Source organism: Pygoscelis adeliae, unplaced genomic scaffold (genome assembly GCF_000699105.1).
Source record: "Pygoscelis adeliae isolate BGI_AS28 unplaced genomic scaffold, ASM69910v1 Scaffold4, whole genome shotgun sequence".
In the NCBI taxonomy this organism is placed as follows: domain Eukaryota; kingdom Metazoa; phylum Chordata; class Aves; order Sphenisciformes; family Spheniscidae; genus Pygoscelis; species Pygoscelis adeliae.
The window spans coordinates 14,678,896-14,696,592 of NW_008824986.1; the positions used below are offsets into that span (position 1 = coordinate 14,678,896).

The 17,697-nt window shown below is 39.3% G+C and overlaps 1 protein-coding gene across 1 annotated transcript in view; it reads left to right on the forward strand.

The window, feature by feature from the left end:
- Positions 1-17,697, forward strand: part of GFRA1 (GDNF family receptor alpha 1) — a 145,069-nt gene that overhangs the window by 74,317 nt on the left and 53,055 nt on the right. Inside the window, exon 4 of the mRNA XM_009325919.1 lies at positions 16,211-16,550. Coding sequence (XP_009324194.1) covers positions 16,211-16,550 — 340 coding nt within the window. The remainder of the gene's footprint in view (positions 1-16,210; positions 16,551-17,697) is intronic.

Below are 17,697 nucleotides of genomic sequence, written 5' to 3' on the forward strand. Positions count from 1 at the left end.
GCTTTTGCATCCTTTCTTTATGCGTTCTGCAAGAGCATTAAAAACATGAACTTTATCCATTGTATGCAGCTAAAATATAAAACCAAGTTTTGCTTTAATCTTCACTGTTACAGTTATCTCATTCCTCTTGTAAAATAATGAGTGAACACACCCCATTTGGCTTAAAGCAACAGATCTATATCCAGTTAATTTGTGGATAAATATGGGTTTCTCCTATTGATGTTTCTTGATCCACACAAAGTGGTTATATTAATACTGAAACATTATTAATCAATAGGTAGCTCTTTAAAAATACATCACTAAGACTAGCCAATTACCTTTAAGTATATATCAAAGGCGACAGAGCAATTTGACTTACACTCATGGTCCATTAGAGAGTTCCAAACATTTTAATTTTAAATATATTTTTACCTACAGTGAAACTTACAAAGCAAATTTCAATTTCTCATTCTGGCCTCAAAAAATTAAAAAAAACCCCAAACTGATTCTTCAGTATTTCAGGTTTGTTTCATTCAGGAAAGTACAAAAATATGCTTAAATTCATCTTAGTCTCCTGAATTAAAACTAAATAAACTGTATGTTATCTCATACTATTTTTAAGATAGTCTGCTCTGTAAGATCACAAAAGTAAGTTATAAAGGCAGATCATGTCATTGAAGTGTATAGTTCTGTTTGGTTTTATAACACTGATTAACTCTATTGACTTTCAATGAAATTGCATTATTTCCCCCTCTACCAAAGGAAAATCTGACCAAAGCATACAATCTATCTGTAAATTCTCAGAAATATGTTCTTTATTCAAAGAATATAGGCTGTAATTTTGGGAAGCATACAGTGACTGAAAATACCTGTTTGAAATATAAAACCTACTCTGACCTATTTATGGAGTCACTACTGATGCTTCTGCTTTAGGAAAGGAATGTGTTGGCTGAAGTAGAGTACTGTGTTGTGTTTTACAATCAGACGAGAAACTGTATATTTTCCTTGGACATTATCATACCATTCTTCATACAAATTTCCTTACTTAAGTAGACTATTTTCCCTCTGGCTCGTGTCCCTCAACAATTACCCAGCGTAAGCAATCTATGGAGAATAGCGCAAGGTGTAGCTGATTGTCATTCAATGCAAGTGAAGTCTTTAGGTGAACATTAGTCACTCTTTTAGACATGTTAGCTTGAAGTGGAAGCAGTCAATTATAAAGTAGAGGCTTTATGGCTACATTATTACCATCATACTATTAGGTTTTCGGCAGTAGCATTCTGTTTGATCGATCCGTGCCAAGACATTGATGGATAGTTTTGTTCTTCAAATGTCAAATATGTGGGACTTTTGTACTTTATTTATTTACTGGTACGTTACTGTACTGTGAATGTCTCTCCTTTCTACATCATTCTAGCTTTAACAGCTAATCATGATTCATTTTATTTGAAGTTTTGGTGTTGATTTCAATAGTGTTCTTAATCTTTCTTTCTCATGCTCTTGAATTACAGAGGAAACTATACCATTGTATTGAATGTACACTTAATTGGACGGGTGAAAGTTTTACAGTTATAGTGTGAAGGCCTTGGAGAGCAACAGTTGTTCAACCTTCAAGATGCAGGTTTAGTTTAGGTCACAGGCTTTAATGAGTACTATTTTTTATCTAAATGTATGTATTTGTAAGTATATTCAAAAGTAAAAATACTGCTATTGACACTAATCAATAGGTATATAAGCAAACTTTTTTGGTTTTGATGGGGATGAAGCAGCATGTAAATACAAATAAAGAACAAATATACATAGGGTGCTGTTAATCTCCTATCTCCGACAGGACTGAGAAGAAACTCCTCATCAGCCTGTTTGTGAGGGGCCCTGGTTCTAAGTACTTTAACCTTCTGCCAGGACTTACCTAACGGTGTTACTGAATCCATTCTTCAAGAGAAAGGGAGTAGAGAAAAATGGGAAACTGCAACTCACCAGAGTTTTCTGCTCAGTTTGGTTAAGCATCAAGGTTTGCAGACAGAAATTAGCAATACAAAGGCTCTGCATCCATGGCTTCATTGATACAGAAGGTCAGAGCAACCATCATAAACTAGAGCTATGTTTATGCAAGGAGGTTCAGGCAGCTGTAGTCTCCATGTTACCACATCATATAGTGTTATGTGCCAGAGGAATGACTCTACCACTATACAACTATTGTGCACTGTACAATTGTTGTCTCTGCAACACTGTACTGGCTGCATCTGCAATGAAGGGAATGTGATTAATATTGTTAACACCAGTGAATTAGTATTTAAAAACCATCCATTTAGGTCAATACTTGTCGTGATTTAACCCCAGCTGGCGACCAAGCACCACACAGCCGCTCGCTCATCCTCCCTGCCCCGGTGGAATGGGGGATAGAATAAAACAAGTGCTGCAGCCACTCACCACCTGCTGACCAACGCCCAGCCAGTCCCTGAGCAGCGATCACTGTCCCCTGGCCAACTCCCCCCAGTTTATGTACTGAGCATGATGTCACATGGTACAGAATATCCCTTTGGCCAGTTTGAGTCAGCTGTCCTGGCTATGCTCCCTCCTCGCTTGTAGAGCATGGGAAGCTGAAAAGTCCTTGACTTAGTGTAAACACTGCTTAGCAACAACTAAAACATCAGTGTGTTATCGCATTATTCTCATACTAAATCCAAAACACAGCACTATACTAGCTACTAGGATGAAAATTATCTCTATCCCAGCCGAAACCAGGACAATACTGCACAAGTGTCCCAGCAGGATGTGAGTTGGGATGTCAGTCTCATGGTCTGAATTCCTGGCAGCAGTAACACTTTTTACCTGATCAGGGATGTTTATGTTGAAAACAAATAATAATAGCAATTTGGGTAAATGTTATAGTTTTGATTATAGGAGTATTATACATTCTTAGTTAATCTCTTATCTATGTCCCTCCAGTGCCTCTTGGACAGTGTAACTGGTGCTGGATAGGTATAATTCTCCACTCCAGAACTGGCTGCAATTCAGTAGTGTGCCTGTGTGTGAAGTGACTCTGAATAAAATAGACTATTTAAATGTAAATAGTGTTGTCATTTTACTTAGTGAGGATCACTCTTCACTAATTAGGAGGACATTCATTTTACTTTAGTGTTTGAACATTGAAATAATTAATTTTAGTGTAACACTACTTTTCTCTTTCAGTTGTTTTACTTTACTCCTATGTATGTGTGCATTCACATATTTGTAAACATGTACACTAAATAAAAGCCTGTGCATTCCGTATGTATTTTAGAGTTAAAAATGGAGCCAAGGAGAGTGTAAGCTGATGCCCAGTTCCTGATAGCAGTTAATCAAATGCTTAGTTAATTTAAATGGGTTTAAAGCACAGGCTAAATTAGGGCATAAAACCTGGATCCAGAGTTTATTGAAGCAAATGGAAGTCAAAATACTGTGTTTGGTGCGCTTCAGACTGGACACTAAATAACAGACAGCTGAGGCATGGGGGCAGCACCTCAAAAAAGAGGCACGAGTGCTAGGTAGTTAACAATGAAGTCAAAATAATTTGACTTCCTGCTTGCCTTTTCTCAGGAAGAACTACATTTTTACATTTGGAAAAGAAGAGAAGTTGGACATTTATAAGAGATAAGTAGAGGTAAACCAGACTAGCTCAGGGAGAGAGATCAGCGGAGAAAAGGGGAAAGACCAAAACACTGAAGACAAAACAGGAAGAAGCTTTCTGTCTATTGCCATGTGTTGTACATGGCATAAGTGGAAGTGAAAGGTAATTTAGAGTAGATAGTAGGCAGTGGTCTAATTATTAGTGTGGTCTAGTTTATTAAATAACATCATGATCTCAAGTTAATAAACCCCCAGTTGCATGAACACAGCTGCCTTACCTTCATTTCGTACTGCTTTGTCTTCTGGACACGCAGTAGGAATGTGACCATCATAATCATTATTAAATCTCTAAGTCGGTATCATTTAAGTTACTTATTTCCAAAGTATCTTATTTCCCTTGTTCCATTAATCGCACCTGCCTCAATCCACAAATCTCCTTGATCATTGGCCTTTGAAGTCTCAGCAATGAGACTTAAGATGAAGTCAGCAGCAACACAGTGACTGCAGCTCACATAAGCTTCCTGAAGCTGATCCACAGCAAATCCATGAACAGACAAGAGTTACCAGTGTTACCCTGTTCACATTATGGTGAATTTGTTTGTATTCAACAGGATTGCATTGGGACCAACTGATAGAGAAAAGAAAAGCAGCTGGTGGTGGATTAATGAAATGAGGCTCATATTGTTTGGTAGATAGGCCAGATAACTGCCCCAAATGGTTTTCACTAGCAGCAGGGAAAGGGGGGATGATTCAGTGCCTCCACAGCTGCTGTGACTTTTGCTGTTCTCCGACTCTATTGCTCTCTCCGCTGCCATGATGGCAACCTTCGCCCCACCCCTACTGCTGCTGTCACTAATTGAGCATCTGCCCCGTTTCTGTTACTGCTGCTTTCACTATGATTTTAGCCTTTTCTTTTACTTGTGCTAATGTACTTTTGTCATGACCACAGAGACATCTGTGTCTACCTGATAGTAGTTGCAGGAGAGCCTTAGAGAAGGTAGACCTTTTCTCTTGTTATGCTGGAGAGAGTATCTTTCCGCACTCTATGCTTTGAAATGTTTCCTGGTTTATCCCATCAGCTGCTGTTGTCAGACTCGATTCACAATCACTTCTCCAGCCCTCTGTCCTCTCTTGATTTTCCTTCCAAAAGAGTAATACCGCAGAATAAGCAGGATAATTTTTCTACTTAGGTTTTATATATGTTGACTCTTTTTTCAGGTTATAGCCATCAGGAGCAAGCTGCTGTCATAGATAAGCTAATATATACTCCTGCGGTAGACAGTCAATGAGTGTAAACCATCCCTACCTACACTGGTATTGCTTGAGGCTGAAGTAAGCTATGCTTCAGCAACTCTTGAATTAACAGGTTTTGTCTGTCTGTAGAGATCTCCTGAGTACAACTCGTACAGTAACTCTTGGTCAATGGTTTTTTTGGTAATCTGCATTTTTTTTCAAATCTGAGAATAAAATAGCATAAGTTTAGATATCTAGAAACCATGACTTATGTTATAAAGAAAGAATTAGTAGATTGGGGAGGATTGGCTTAAAAGAAGAGTGGAGTGATGGGAGAATGACAGTCTTCAAGAATTTAAAAAGCCATTGCCAAGAGGAAAGGAGTAAAGTTAGTAAGGAAACAGGGGAATTATGTTGCAGGAAGTGATAATTAGATTAGCTACCAGGAAAAAATGTAGTGGGATGCATAGGGAATACTGGATAGCTATTTGGAGAGGCTGTGGAGTTATTGAAAAACAGGTTAGAGCATAGATTAGGCAGATAATTAAGGTGGGAAGAGACCTTTGGAGGTCATCGAGGTCCCACTCAAAGCAGGGCCAGTTTCCACCCTGTAGTCCTCCTATCCAAACTCTCTTCTTCCAATTTGGCTGCAAGGATTAATATGGGAGACTGTATCAAAAGGCTTGCTAAAGTCAATGTAAATTGACACTGTGCTCTCCCTCTGTCCACTGCACCAGTCATCTCAATGTAGAACGCAGTCAGGCCTGATTTGAACTTGGTAAATCCATGCTGACTGTTTTTCATCACCTTCTTGTCCTTTATGTGCATGGATATGGCTTCAAGGAGGGCTTGCTCAATAATCATCCCTGCAACTGAGGCTAGGCTGACCCACCTGTTATTCCCTGTATCCTTCTGTTTGCCCTTCTTGAAGATATTTGTGACATTTGCTTTACTCCAGTCATCAGGAAGTTCCCCTGATCGCCAAGACCTGTGAAAAGGAGATCAGCCTCACAGTGACATAGGCCAGATCCCTCAGCACTTTTGCATGCATCCCCTCTGGTTCTATGGACTTGGGTATGTCTAAGACAGCATCAGTCAGGGTTTGTTCTGGCTATAGCTGGTCTTTCTGTTGGGCAGGAGGGTGGATTATTTGATGAAATCCTTTCTAACCTTGCAATTCTAAGATCAAGTATGAATGCCAACTTTATCATGTATGAGGTCTTGTCTTTCTAGAATTTCCTTCCTGCTCTGACAAGCTCTCCTTCCTTGATGTCTCCTTTCTTTGCTTGAATCTAAATGCTGCAAGTTTTTTCGGGCTTTGGGCAGACCAAAGTCTGCCCAGCTGAGGAGCACAGAGAAGTTCCTTGGCTCCTCCACTGTGCATTTATCCATCTGATGAGCTAAATGGCATTCCCAGTTAGACTTTTGAGGAAGAGTTTTTATATCTCCTGAAGAGAGTTGCTGTGGGTCATATTTGCCTCTTATTAAAAAAAAAAAAAAAAAAAAATTGAAAATCCTACCAGTTAACTTTTACTTATGCACCATTTGCTGAGCTTCTACTTGTGCTTTGTCCATGGACAAATTTCATGTGATGCCCAAATTTGGACATATGGATTTATATTTTTGTTCCTGGTGTTGGAGTTGTGACCATTTGTATCTACATTTATAGTCTAAGTTGAGGGCTTTCTCAGCCCTTTTCCTATTGTGCCAGACTTTTCACCGTTGACCTCTTTCCTTTGGGTCACCTATTAATCTTGAGAAAAAATGTGGTTCTGCATGTGCAAAAGCACCGTTTTATTTTTTTTTAATAAATCCTAACACTTTTTACGTGTTCACTTCCCACATTCTAACAGCTTTATCGTTTGATGAAATGAAAAAAGTAAAACAGAAAAATACAGATTTATTGACAAAGCAATTCTTGGCCTGTAGTTGAAACACTAAAATATGTGTTGGAAAATTTCAAAATATTAAACCTCAAAACAGACCCTATGTTTACGTTTTATAGCATATATTATGGCTGAGACTGAAATAGGACAAGGTACAAAAAAGTAATAATCATAAGCTTAATATTTTGCATAGTCAAAAATATATAGTTTATTAAAATGCTCTAAAAATCCTTGTTACTAATTTGAAATCCAGTTATAAAGTTTTTCTGAAAAATATTTGGATGTTTTGCTTGAGCCTTTGTGAAAGTTTGTTTCATTTTAGTGTCTTTCCTCCTTCCATCAGATGTATCATTCAAATCACACTGAGTCCAGGTATGTTAGAATCAGCCTTAAGTTAAACAAAAACACTTGGATTACTTCTCATACTTATTAGTAGTTATATAAGTAGCTTTCTTGTGAAATGAGACATGCAGTCAAATAGTATTGAAACATTCTATGTACATATACGTGTGTATACAAATGTGTCTGGTCTGTGTGCATATATATGAGAAAGATCTAAGCCATTTTAAAATAAGAATATGCTGTGCTCTCAGTGTATGTAATTGTAGAAGAACTCCTCTGACTTTGGTGCACCAACGTAAAGAAAGCAAAACCTCATGTTGAATTTAGCTTCAACAACAGGAAGCTAGTGTGGTTAGAAAAAATACCATATTCAGGGCCAAAAACCTTTCCTCGACCGAAATCTGTGGTTATTTCAGGTTTCGTTGTCATAGCTAAGAGCGTATCTGGCCCCTTCTTTTCTGTAACTGGCATGACTTCAGGAATAAAGCAGTTGTTAGTGAGCAGAGAGAGGACTCTGGAATTTCCTGCACTCCTGCTGTGTAGATTCAAATGCTAAGTTTAAATAATGTATGAAGCTAAGATTATTATAATTGATCATTGTATGATTTATATGGAGTAATTATAACTAGGTTGAGAAAGAATTTTCAAAAGCTGGTTTCCTGGTAGCCATTAAATAACAGCGTGCTGCCAAAACAAAAATTAGGTGGGAACGTAGCCACAGAGTTCAGAATGTCTGTCCTCCACCTGATTTATAGCTACCCTTATGATGACAGTATCAGCGGTATTTTCTTATTAGGAACAGTAAGAGTTGTGTGAATTGTTTTTCTTATCTTTCTAACACAACTCTGCATTGTTTTAAGCTTAGTCAAGCATAATAACTGTAAAACTCCAAAAATGTAATGTATAACAAAACTAAAAGGTACAAGAGGTTGAAGAGGTTAATTAAAAGTGTAGTGATCACATTTACTGAGACAGTCCAATTAATCACTTTATTCCAGTGGTCATGTGATACAGAAACCATTGCTACAGATAACTGATTTCTAGTGCCAGCACACATGGTCTGTGTTCATTAAAATGTGTATTTTTCTACAAATGGAAATTTAACTTTTTATTTTAAGCTGCTTTTATTTATTTGAAAATATTTTAAAATAGTAGCTAATGTTTAACCCTGTATCCTCACACAATACTTTCTCCAGCTATACTCCCTCTGAACAGTATGGGAGCATTGCCCCCTTGATACTTGTAGTCTTACAGCCCCATGGGAGGTTTGCTTACAGCTTAATGGGGTTGTAGGTATAGAAGAAATACAGCACTAGAAATACATCATTATGTAACGTGATCTCTCTGAAACAGTGTATATGACCAACAAAGTGAATTCTCAAGTGTCAACAAGCACATCTAAATGTAATTTTTACCACGTCAACTGGAAAAAGGCAAAAAGAACCTTGAAGGATCAATTACAAGGGTCATAACCTTGTATTATCCGATTGGCTATAATATTCACACAAGCTTTATTGGAATGGAACATAAATTTGAAAAATAGTGAGATTAGAAAGCATTGCAATGCTAGAGCAAAGAGCTAGAAGCTTTCTCTTGGTTTATTTTGCTGGGGCAGCACTTTAGAGGGAGCCCATTATAAGCAGGAGAACAGTAGTTATGTTAACACGGTAATTAATCAAGTCTGAGGAAAAGAGGAAACAGGTTGTGAATTCAATTCTGCAGTAATAAAAAGAAATGCTGAAAGTTGCCCTGTAAATTGGCATGACTTTGGTAAACAGTCCCTCACTGTGTCTTGAGAACTTGCATGCAGTAAATCACTTCTCATGGCAACCATGTAGGTTTGAATATTTTCACAGGTTTATTCTGTATTTCTGTGTGTGCTAGTTCCTTCTCAAGTCTGTTGACTTAGTATTTAGCTAATAATAAAATACTGAACTGTATAGCATGAGAGCATATGCAGTAACGCATTTTCACTTTGAATATTTTAACAGAAAATTAATTAGGAGAACTCAGCTGAAACCATGGCCTCTGACTCAGTACAGCCACAAAACCAGCCTCTGACTCACTACAGAGCATGAATTGTATATGGAATGACTGAGATTACTCCCTCAGAAAAAAATATATTCTGTATATGGTCCCAGTCATGCAAAATCCATCCCTAATGCTAGTGCAGTGTAGATATGTTAAAATGACCTCTACACCCTAAAACTCTTTAGGGTAGAACTGAAATAATTAGTGCAGTAATGTGAGAAACAGTGACTGGATCAGTTTGCAACAATTGGAAGTGTCTTTGTTTAGCAGTCTCTGATATTACTCATACATTTCTGCCTCCTACGTGAGATACCTTGGACAGAAGAAGTAAAAGTAGCATTAGAGGACCAAATTCTTGAACTTAGATTATTGAAAATGCGGAAAAACTCTAGTGAATAAAATGGATTTAACTATGCTGGCGTGAATATAATGCAAAACTGTCATCCTCAGTGCCACGTGGAAAATTAGGAACCCTGGCGTAACTTTCATTAGATTTGTAGCAGAAATGAAAGGTGATAGATCAGGATATTTGTGTGAGTGAAGACAGAAAGAATTTCAGCAGCAGATCACAATGTTGTTAACACTGGGGAGCAGGGTTTCCTCTCCCTTGCTGCTCTCGTGGAACAAGAATTTAAACCAGTTCACTGTAGGGTTGCAAGACACCTCTTACATAAGCTGTAAGTTGAGCAGATGTCCCTAAGCCAACCCAGAGGGCTCAGCCACCTGTTTTTTCTGCTCAGCCTTTCCCCATTCCTCCCCAGAAAGACTGAAAGTACCAAATCTTGACACACCATTTCTCCCCTTTTTCATCAACAAATACCCAGCATAGGAGTTTTCCCTTGCAGCCTTTGTCTGTTATGTCTATTAAATGCACCAGGAAATGGTCAACTAAAGGTATCAGGATCTAACTCTAAATGGAGACAAGAGTCCTGCTAAGTTATTGGAGGCCAGATCCAGTGGAGAACTTGGGCAATGCAAAATGCAGCACGTAGGGCATGTGGCCCTCTTAATAGAATTAAGCATCCAGAAACAGACCAAGAGATAGATTCAGGCATGTAACGTCAGGAGCTCCTGCTTCCAGGTGATATCTAAAGACGCCCAGTATCCTTATAAAGTGCACAGGGAATACTGTGTAAAAAACCAAAACTAAACCAAAAAACCAACCCCAAACAACCAACAAGAAACCCTGCACAATAAATATCTAGATGGACAATAAGAAATACAGAAACAGATTTGTTGGAAGACTTTGAACCTGAGGAACCAGATTCACAGCCTCAGGCAGGTGCATCTGTCCACACAGCAATCGGTGTATGCTCCTGGTAGTAGAGAGCCACTCTTCTTTTAATGGGCACCTAGCAGAAGATGTTATGGTGCTTTAGTCATTAAGTTAGTGATCAGAATAGTCTTTGAGGAAGTGGGATGCCTGTGCTGTGCTCTTCTATGGGTTTTCACAAAGCCTGGGAGACTACCCTATGGATTAGGCAGTAGGTTGGTCTGAAAGGAAGGGGAGGAGCTGTGGTATCAAAAGCATTATGTTTTTTTAGAAGGGATTCGAAGAAGAGAGCACAAGTGGGATCATGCCTCTGCAGACTTACAGTTAAGGGAGTTATCTTCAGGAAGGGAATCCTGGTTTCCAGTCATTGCTCTTGTAAGAGAAATAACTCTCTTTCCTGGGTGCAGGCCAGAACCCAGCAATCTGCCTCCCAGGGAGAGCTCTCATCCTTGGGCTGAAACATCATGCTCTCTCCTGTGTTTTGCAGTATGCACTATTTCCCGTGCACCTTCTTGAGAACACCCTACAGTGAGATGTTTGAGAACCCTTCTGGGAAATGAGAATGGCAGTTCTGAGTCTCCAGATCAGATAAGAACCAAAGTGTCCTAGATCCCGACTGATGATTCATCAGTGGAGTCTCATAAAAATAAAGGCCAGGGTGTTTTGAAAAAGACTTTGGGCATAGGATTTGTGCAGAACATGGTAGTGATGAACACTTCCAAATCATGTCTGTTGATTCACGCTAAGTAATGTAAATGTTCTTGATCTCTATAGGGCTTGGACAAGAGATAGTCGTTACCTCCTCAGGTGGATTTATAGGTGTATTCAGAAAAGAATTCTAGGGACCTGTGGAATTTGCGTTATCAAAGACTTGCATGCCCAGGACTGGGGAGGACTGACCAGGAATGTAAAATGTTCCAGCTTTGGTCTCAGGACCCTAAAGTCTCAGTTGAGGCAGTTTTGGTTTAGGTCCTTTTGTTGCTCTAGTCCTGGGTGTGCTCTTCTGCACACAGGAGTCAGTCTCAACATCCTTGTCACCTGGTGTACCTACTGCTGCCATCTATTGTAATTTCAACATGCCTATTGTTGTATTTGGTAGTACTCTGAAAGCCCTGGGTATAGCTGGTAATGTATTAGCTTTAATTTAAAAAAGTAAAGCACCTGCTTATCATGATTATGGAAAAGGTTTAAAGTATGCCTAACTTCTCTAAAGGCTGAATAGAAGACAAGTAGAACCTCAGAATAACATGAACATATATGTGCATCAGTCTCGTGATTTCTCGGGGATTACTTGTTTTTTCTCTGCCATTTGGGATTAGAAATAATTTGTCCAGGAAAATGGTAGTTTATTTGAATCCATTAAGATGCAGATGACAATATTTCCCATGCTTTCCTTATTTTTTTAATCTGTTCTTCTTACAAAGCGGAAGTACTTTGGTGAACCCCATAGCAGCACTTCTGTTAAAGTGGGATCATGGTTCTCCTCTTTATTCTGGTTGTTTTTTGGTTCCTATATGCCATATTCTGCACCTGCATTGAAGTAGGCCCATATCTGTGTGGTCACCTCTATCACTTCGTAATTTTGCCTTCCATCACATTAACATTTACTGCTCTTTTTACAGCATTCCCTTCACTAAAGACACTAGAAAAAATGCTAATCACTTGCAAATAGTAATTGTAATTTTAATGGCAACCTCAGTAAATTGCTTTTTATGTACTGTAAGAAAATTGAAAACTACGTGTCCATTTTGCTGTTTAATAAGAATCTTATAGAACAAGTAATAGTCCTTTCACTCCTTCCATCTAGTGGGAACATGAATAAGCTACCAATATCCGCTGAGAATCCCTTCTTGTGCACTGTGGAGTTAACAGGAGTTGAGGAGACAGCCAAAGGCTCCGTAGGTGCAGAAATGAAATAGAAATGGAAATGCAAGAAAGATGAAAGATTAAGGTGAAGAGACTGTGAAAGAGGGTGAAGCATAAAGAAGATCACACAGGGCAAGGAAGCCCTATTAAAACTTTAGAAATATCTCCGGATAAAAGACGGGAGCGTTTGGCTGGCTTCTTTCTGCTGTCGTATGGGAGCTTGAGTCCAGAACTGTTGCAGCTGTAACAATGTTGGGCCAGGGTCGGGGGCGTTCAGGAGATAACAAATATCAACGTGGTAACACCTTATACTATAATACAAGGCCTCTTTTTTCATCAGTAAAATTTATCAGAAAAACATCTCACCTTGCATGCAGGTGTTACATGTGCAGTAGAAGAGCTGTGAGCCGGTGATCCATGTAGAAGTAAGTTAGTGTAAGTAAGCCAATTATTGCTGCCCCAGAGTTTTTGCACATAGTGTACAGCAAACTGCCTGATAGGAGGACATTTTTAGGCATCCTAACTCTATGGATGTTGGGAGCTGCTGCTTTCCCACCAAGGCAGCAGCTCCTGGCTCTGGCTGTGTTCTGCCGTGACTCTGCCTGCACTGCATCAGGGTAGCACCCAGGGCGGCAAAGCAGCTCGCAGTTGCTGGTGACTTCTGCTGGGAGGCAGCATCCTGGTGTTTGCAGATCTGCTCTGCTGGCTGGGCCCCTTGCCATGGGTGGGAACCAGTGCCTTGCACACAGGCGTGAGGCATCACTTATCACCTGTCTGGAAGTAATTTACCTCGGAGTCTGCAGTGATTTGGCAGGAGCGGAGAGCTGCATGGTTTGGCAGAGATTTCCAGAATGGGCCCAAGGCAAAGCGGACTTGGGAGAGAGGAAGCTCTGGGTGGGGAAATGGTAGCGGGAAGGAATCGTTACTTGTCCCAAGCTGCTGCTCTGACCACCCTCAATGCACATCCAAGTGCCCCAAGAGAGGGGGGAACTGAAAAAGGATCTCCTTACACAGACCTTTCCCAAAGGATGCTGGCAGGAAAAGTAGCTCTGGATTAGATCCATTTGCTCTTAACATAGTTGGTACCTAGTAAGAGCCAAACTTCTGCCTGTCTTAATAATTTAAGCTTTACAGAACAGAAGCTGAGTGAAATTTTGACCTTGCGTATTACTGCTGCGTAAGTAATCCTCAGAAACACTCTCAGTCTTGTTAACTGTTTGTAGTTACCACAGGACTTAGGAATAATTATATTGTACTTTTGCAATACAAATAAAGCATAAAGTGTGTTCTGGATTGTAAATTTTGCATTAAAACATGATTTAAAAGCTTGGGAGAAGCTGGCATTAATGAGAAGAGTTGGTTTAGACAGTCTTGTTTAATTCAAATGCAGTTGATGCATATCTCTCACGTGCTGTGTTAGTCTTGGTTTTAAAAGGTAGAAGTAATTTGTATAATGTGATGATAAATATGGCAGAAACAATAGCTAGAGACATATGTATCAAACTAGAAAAGGCAAGTGGCAAGTTACAGCCAGGGGTAGTTCTAGGGAAAAAAAAAACCAAACCAAACACCAAAAGACCTGGTCCATGTTCAGAGTTGACATGTAGAGGAATGCAAGTCTTGGGTAGATGTAAATTGTATGAAAGATATGAATGAGCATAACTATTGTTTATGAACAATTTGCACCTAATTCAACTTTCATCCAAGATAACTTTCACTGCTGTTTGTGTGGTCAGTGTATTGGCTTGTGCTCTATTTTTAAAGAAGATTGATTAACCTGTCCCTTCTGATTTTTGAGGTGTTCATAGTCACAGTGCTTTTTAATTCTGTATCAGAACTTACTACATTTTGGACCCTTAATGGAAAACATGCATATGATTATCAGCAAAGAGGTGCTTTATTACATCTTGGGTTTTTTTTTAAAGAATGCTTTATAATACATCATACAGTAAGCTCATGTCTGTTCGTATTGAAATGCGCCATTCAGAGCTCTTCCATGGAATCTTGTTTTAAAGAGTGGAATTCAGCAGTTGACTCCCAGGCACAAATAACCATATAATTACTCTGCAATCACATAGTAATTAGCATGTACTATTCATATATTGCATAATTACATGCCCTGCAGATTACATAGTAATTATATTTGTACTAAACATATAATTCTATATACTGTATAAAAAAAACCTTGTGAGTTCGTAGTTAAGATTATAGTTGTATGCTAATGTAATACAACATTTTATATAAAAATGTTACGATTTTATGAGAGGGTTGTATTTTGGATATCTCATCTCTTCTGCATCTGGTGTTGCTTAAACTGCGGTAGGCTGCTATTATGAGAAATGCTTGGCTCTCTTAATTTATAGTCGAATGTTGCATGTTTATAATTTTGTAATTTGTGAAGATAAGAAGCAAAAATTTGCAGTTTATTGTGCAAGAAACTGGGATTGGAGTATGAAAGTTAAATGGACAAAGGTTAAATGTATGAACCCACTGAATGTAGTTAGAGCATATCACTAGCATGAAAAATCTAATGCTACTTACGCATTGCGTTATTTCTGGATATGTAAGAAACATGGGATAGTAGCAGGTGATATATTTGTATAAGGTGAAGTGTGTGCTAGCATCCAAGGACTGTCTCGGGCACAGTCAGTTCAAGCAAATGCAGTACCTTGGTGCACCATGTCAGCCAAGCTACATCGTCTTTTACTGCCGTGGAAACAGAGAAAAGGTTGATGTCCTGATCTGGGAATGGGAGGCAGAGTGGTAGGAGAATGGAGAGGAGTGGCACTGAGTTGTAGAAGGGCCTTGGGCTGAGTTTTTGGGAAAAGGTGGAAGATCTAGAAAAAAAATCTTTTTTTAAGAGGAACTTAGAGCTTTTTAGATCGTTTGCGATGTTTATCTTTGGCCATCCCCCATAGGAGGTTGCTGCAGAGTTTTAGATATTCGCAAAATGTTTTGTCCAACTTGCAAATTCCATAACAGTGGGAAGTTAATGTATTTTCTTGTATCTGTGATGTTGGCATTCCTAATATCCAAAGCAGCATTACGATTATTCTTAATTGAATTTTGCATTCTAATGCCAGTTGCCTTCATTTTCAAGGAAAGCATACATTGGGTTTTAATATCTGGATAACGTATTGCAAAATTAAATGTGTAATTATAGTCTTAACTTTTATCTGAGTTTAATTTTTTCTGTAACTTCTTGTAGCGCGTGTGTGTGTGTGTGTGTGAGAGAGAGACATACTCCTTGTTTTAAAATGTTTCTTTCACAGCCACTTGTTAATTATACGTCAGCTTTTTCAAAGCTTGTAAACTTCATAAAACTTCCCGGGTTCAGGTGGCATCTATAGATCTTATAACAATGGAGCTTACAGGCCTTGTGGGTGGCCTTAGAGAGCTTACAGTCACGGGGCTGCACCTGCTTTCCTTTCTGTCTGGGTGGGCTGTTTTTATACGTCAAAAATTGTAGTAACAGGCATGTGGCTTTTACATTCTGCAGAGTACATGAATTACATTTAAATGTTGTTACCTGGTGTAGACGCTGAACGTCATATGTACTGTTCAAGGAAACAATTAAAAATGTCAGAGCCTTACAAAACCGGAGTTAGGAGCCCACCTTCTCACTGTTCTCGTGAGATGGGCCAAACGTATCCCTTCCGATTTACCAGCGGTTTTAATAGCTTTTTTGTGAGGCCAAGTCTTACCCAATATTCATCCTGCATGTCTGCTACAAAGAAGATGAAGTACAGTCTGCCTGGTGTAATCGTCATTTATTTGCCAGCATTCTGACCTTAACACATGCCTGTGCTCTTTTTCACTCGTTAAACCATTACCCTGAGAAACATAAGGACTGGTCACGGTTTCTGGCACTGAAAGTTTTGTATGTAACAAATATATAATCAGGATCTCATTAACAGTGAAATAAAGACAAACATCAAAACACAATATAAATGTGACGCAATTCTTACTGCTGTTGTGTTGTTTTTTCTAGTGGAGCCAGTACTTTCAAAGGGGAACAATTGCTTGGATGCAGCAAAAGCTTGTAACCTAAATGATACCTGCAAGAGGTTCAGATCTGCTTACATAACCCCCTGCACCAGCAGCACGTCTAATGAAATCTGTAACAAGCGGAAATGTCATAAGGCCCTCCGGCTATTTTTTGACAAAGTTCCCCCAAAGCACAGCTACGGGATGCTCTTCTGCTCCTGTCGAGACGTAGCCTGTACAGAAAGGAGACGGCAGACTATTGTTCCTGTGTGTTCATATGAGGACAGGGAGAAACCAAACTGCCTGAATTTACAAGAATCCTGCAAGAAGAATTACATCTGCAGGTAAGCTAGCACATGGCAGGGGAGTGATTAATGAGGTACCAGAGAGAACTTTTTGGTACTGCTGGATTTGCCAGGACTAAGGGTCAGAATATCCACTAGGGAAAAGGATGAGTCAGGGAAAAAAGCACACGCCTCTGACATCCTTAACTGAGTAACAAAAGCCTGCATCTGGTTACAACGTGTGCCTTCTCCAAAACTGTTCACAGCTACTCCCTCGCATTACAGAGGAATCTTTAAACCCCCAGTTTAATTTTTACAGATTTTTGTTGGCAACAATTTCATTAGGTGTCTCTATGAAATGATGTCTCAGAATGATTTTTATGTCCCATTAGTAACCAGGTGAAAATAGAGTTATTCATTACAATGGGATTTATTTTCATTGTAATCTTAGCGTGAGCGCTAATAACTGTGAATACAAGCCACATGTTGGACTTTATAAATGGTCACAAACATAGACTACTCATGGGTTTTTTCTTCATTGGAAAAAAAGGAGTCCACGTTTGTAGACTAGATCCCACTCTCTTCGTAGAGCTGTTCTAGCCTTGGAATTGTTTTATCTCCCCTCCCCTGACAAGAGTGCTGGGCTGATACAACTGGAGGGTCATTGATTCACTGGCCTAATTCCCAGCCTCTTTCCTCTGTGCGTTCAGCCCGGAAAGGCAGCGCAGGGCGCTGCTTCACGGGACAGACTGGGTCCTTCTGCCTTCATTGAGTTCCCTGCAGGTTGTCACACAACGCTTATTCAGCGGCATACAGGACCTCCTCTGCCCTTAGGAAATGCTTTATTCCTACTTAGCATTGTGTATGTTTATATTAGAACGTTGTTGTGCTAGTCATATTTATGAAGTTATGCCCAAGAATCTTGCTTATTTCTAATGTGTAAATTCCTTGTAGATTATCCAATTCTGTGAATTAGCAAGCAAGGAAATAAACACTGTTGTAAAATGTCAAGGACACTGAAGATATGATATAAATCTTAACAAGTACCTACATATGCCTGGTAAAATATTTACTTTTATGTTTGTTTATGAGATCTCCACTGCTGATCTTAAGCGTTTAGCCATAGCACCTCAGATGTGTCCGAGTGTTGTTCAGAGGTGAGGAGGTGAGCAGCGCCCTACCCTCGATGGCTCAGGGGAGATCTGGA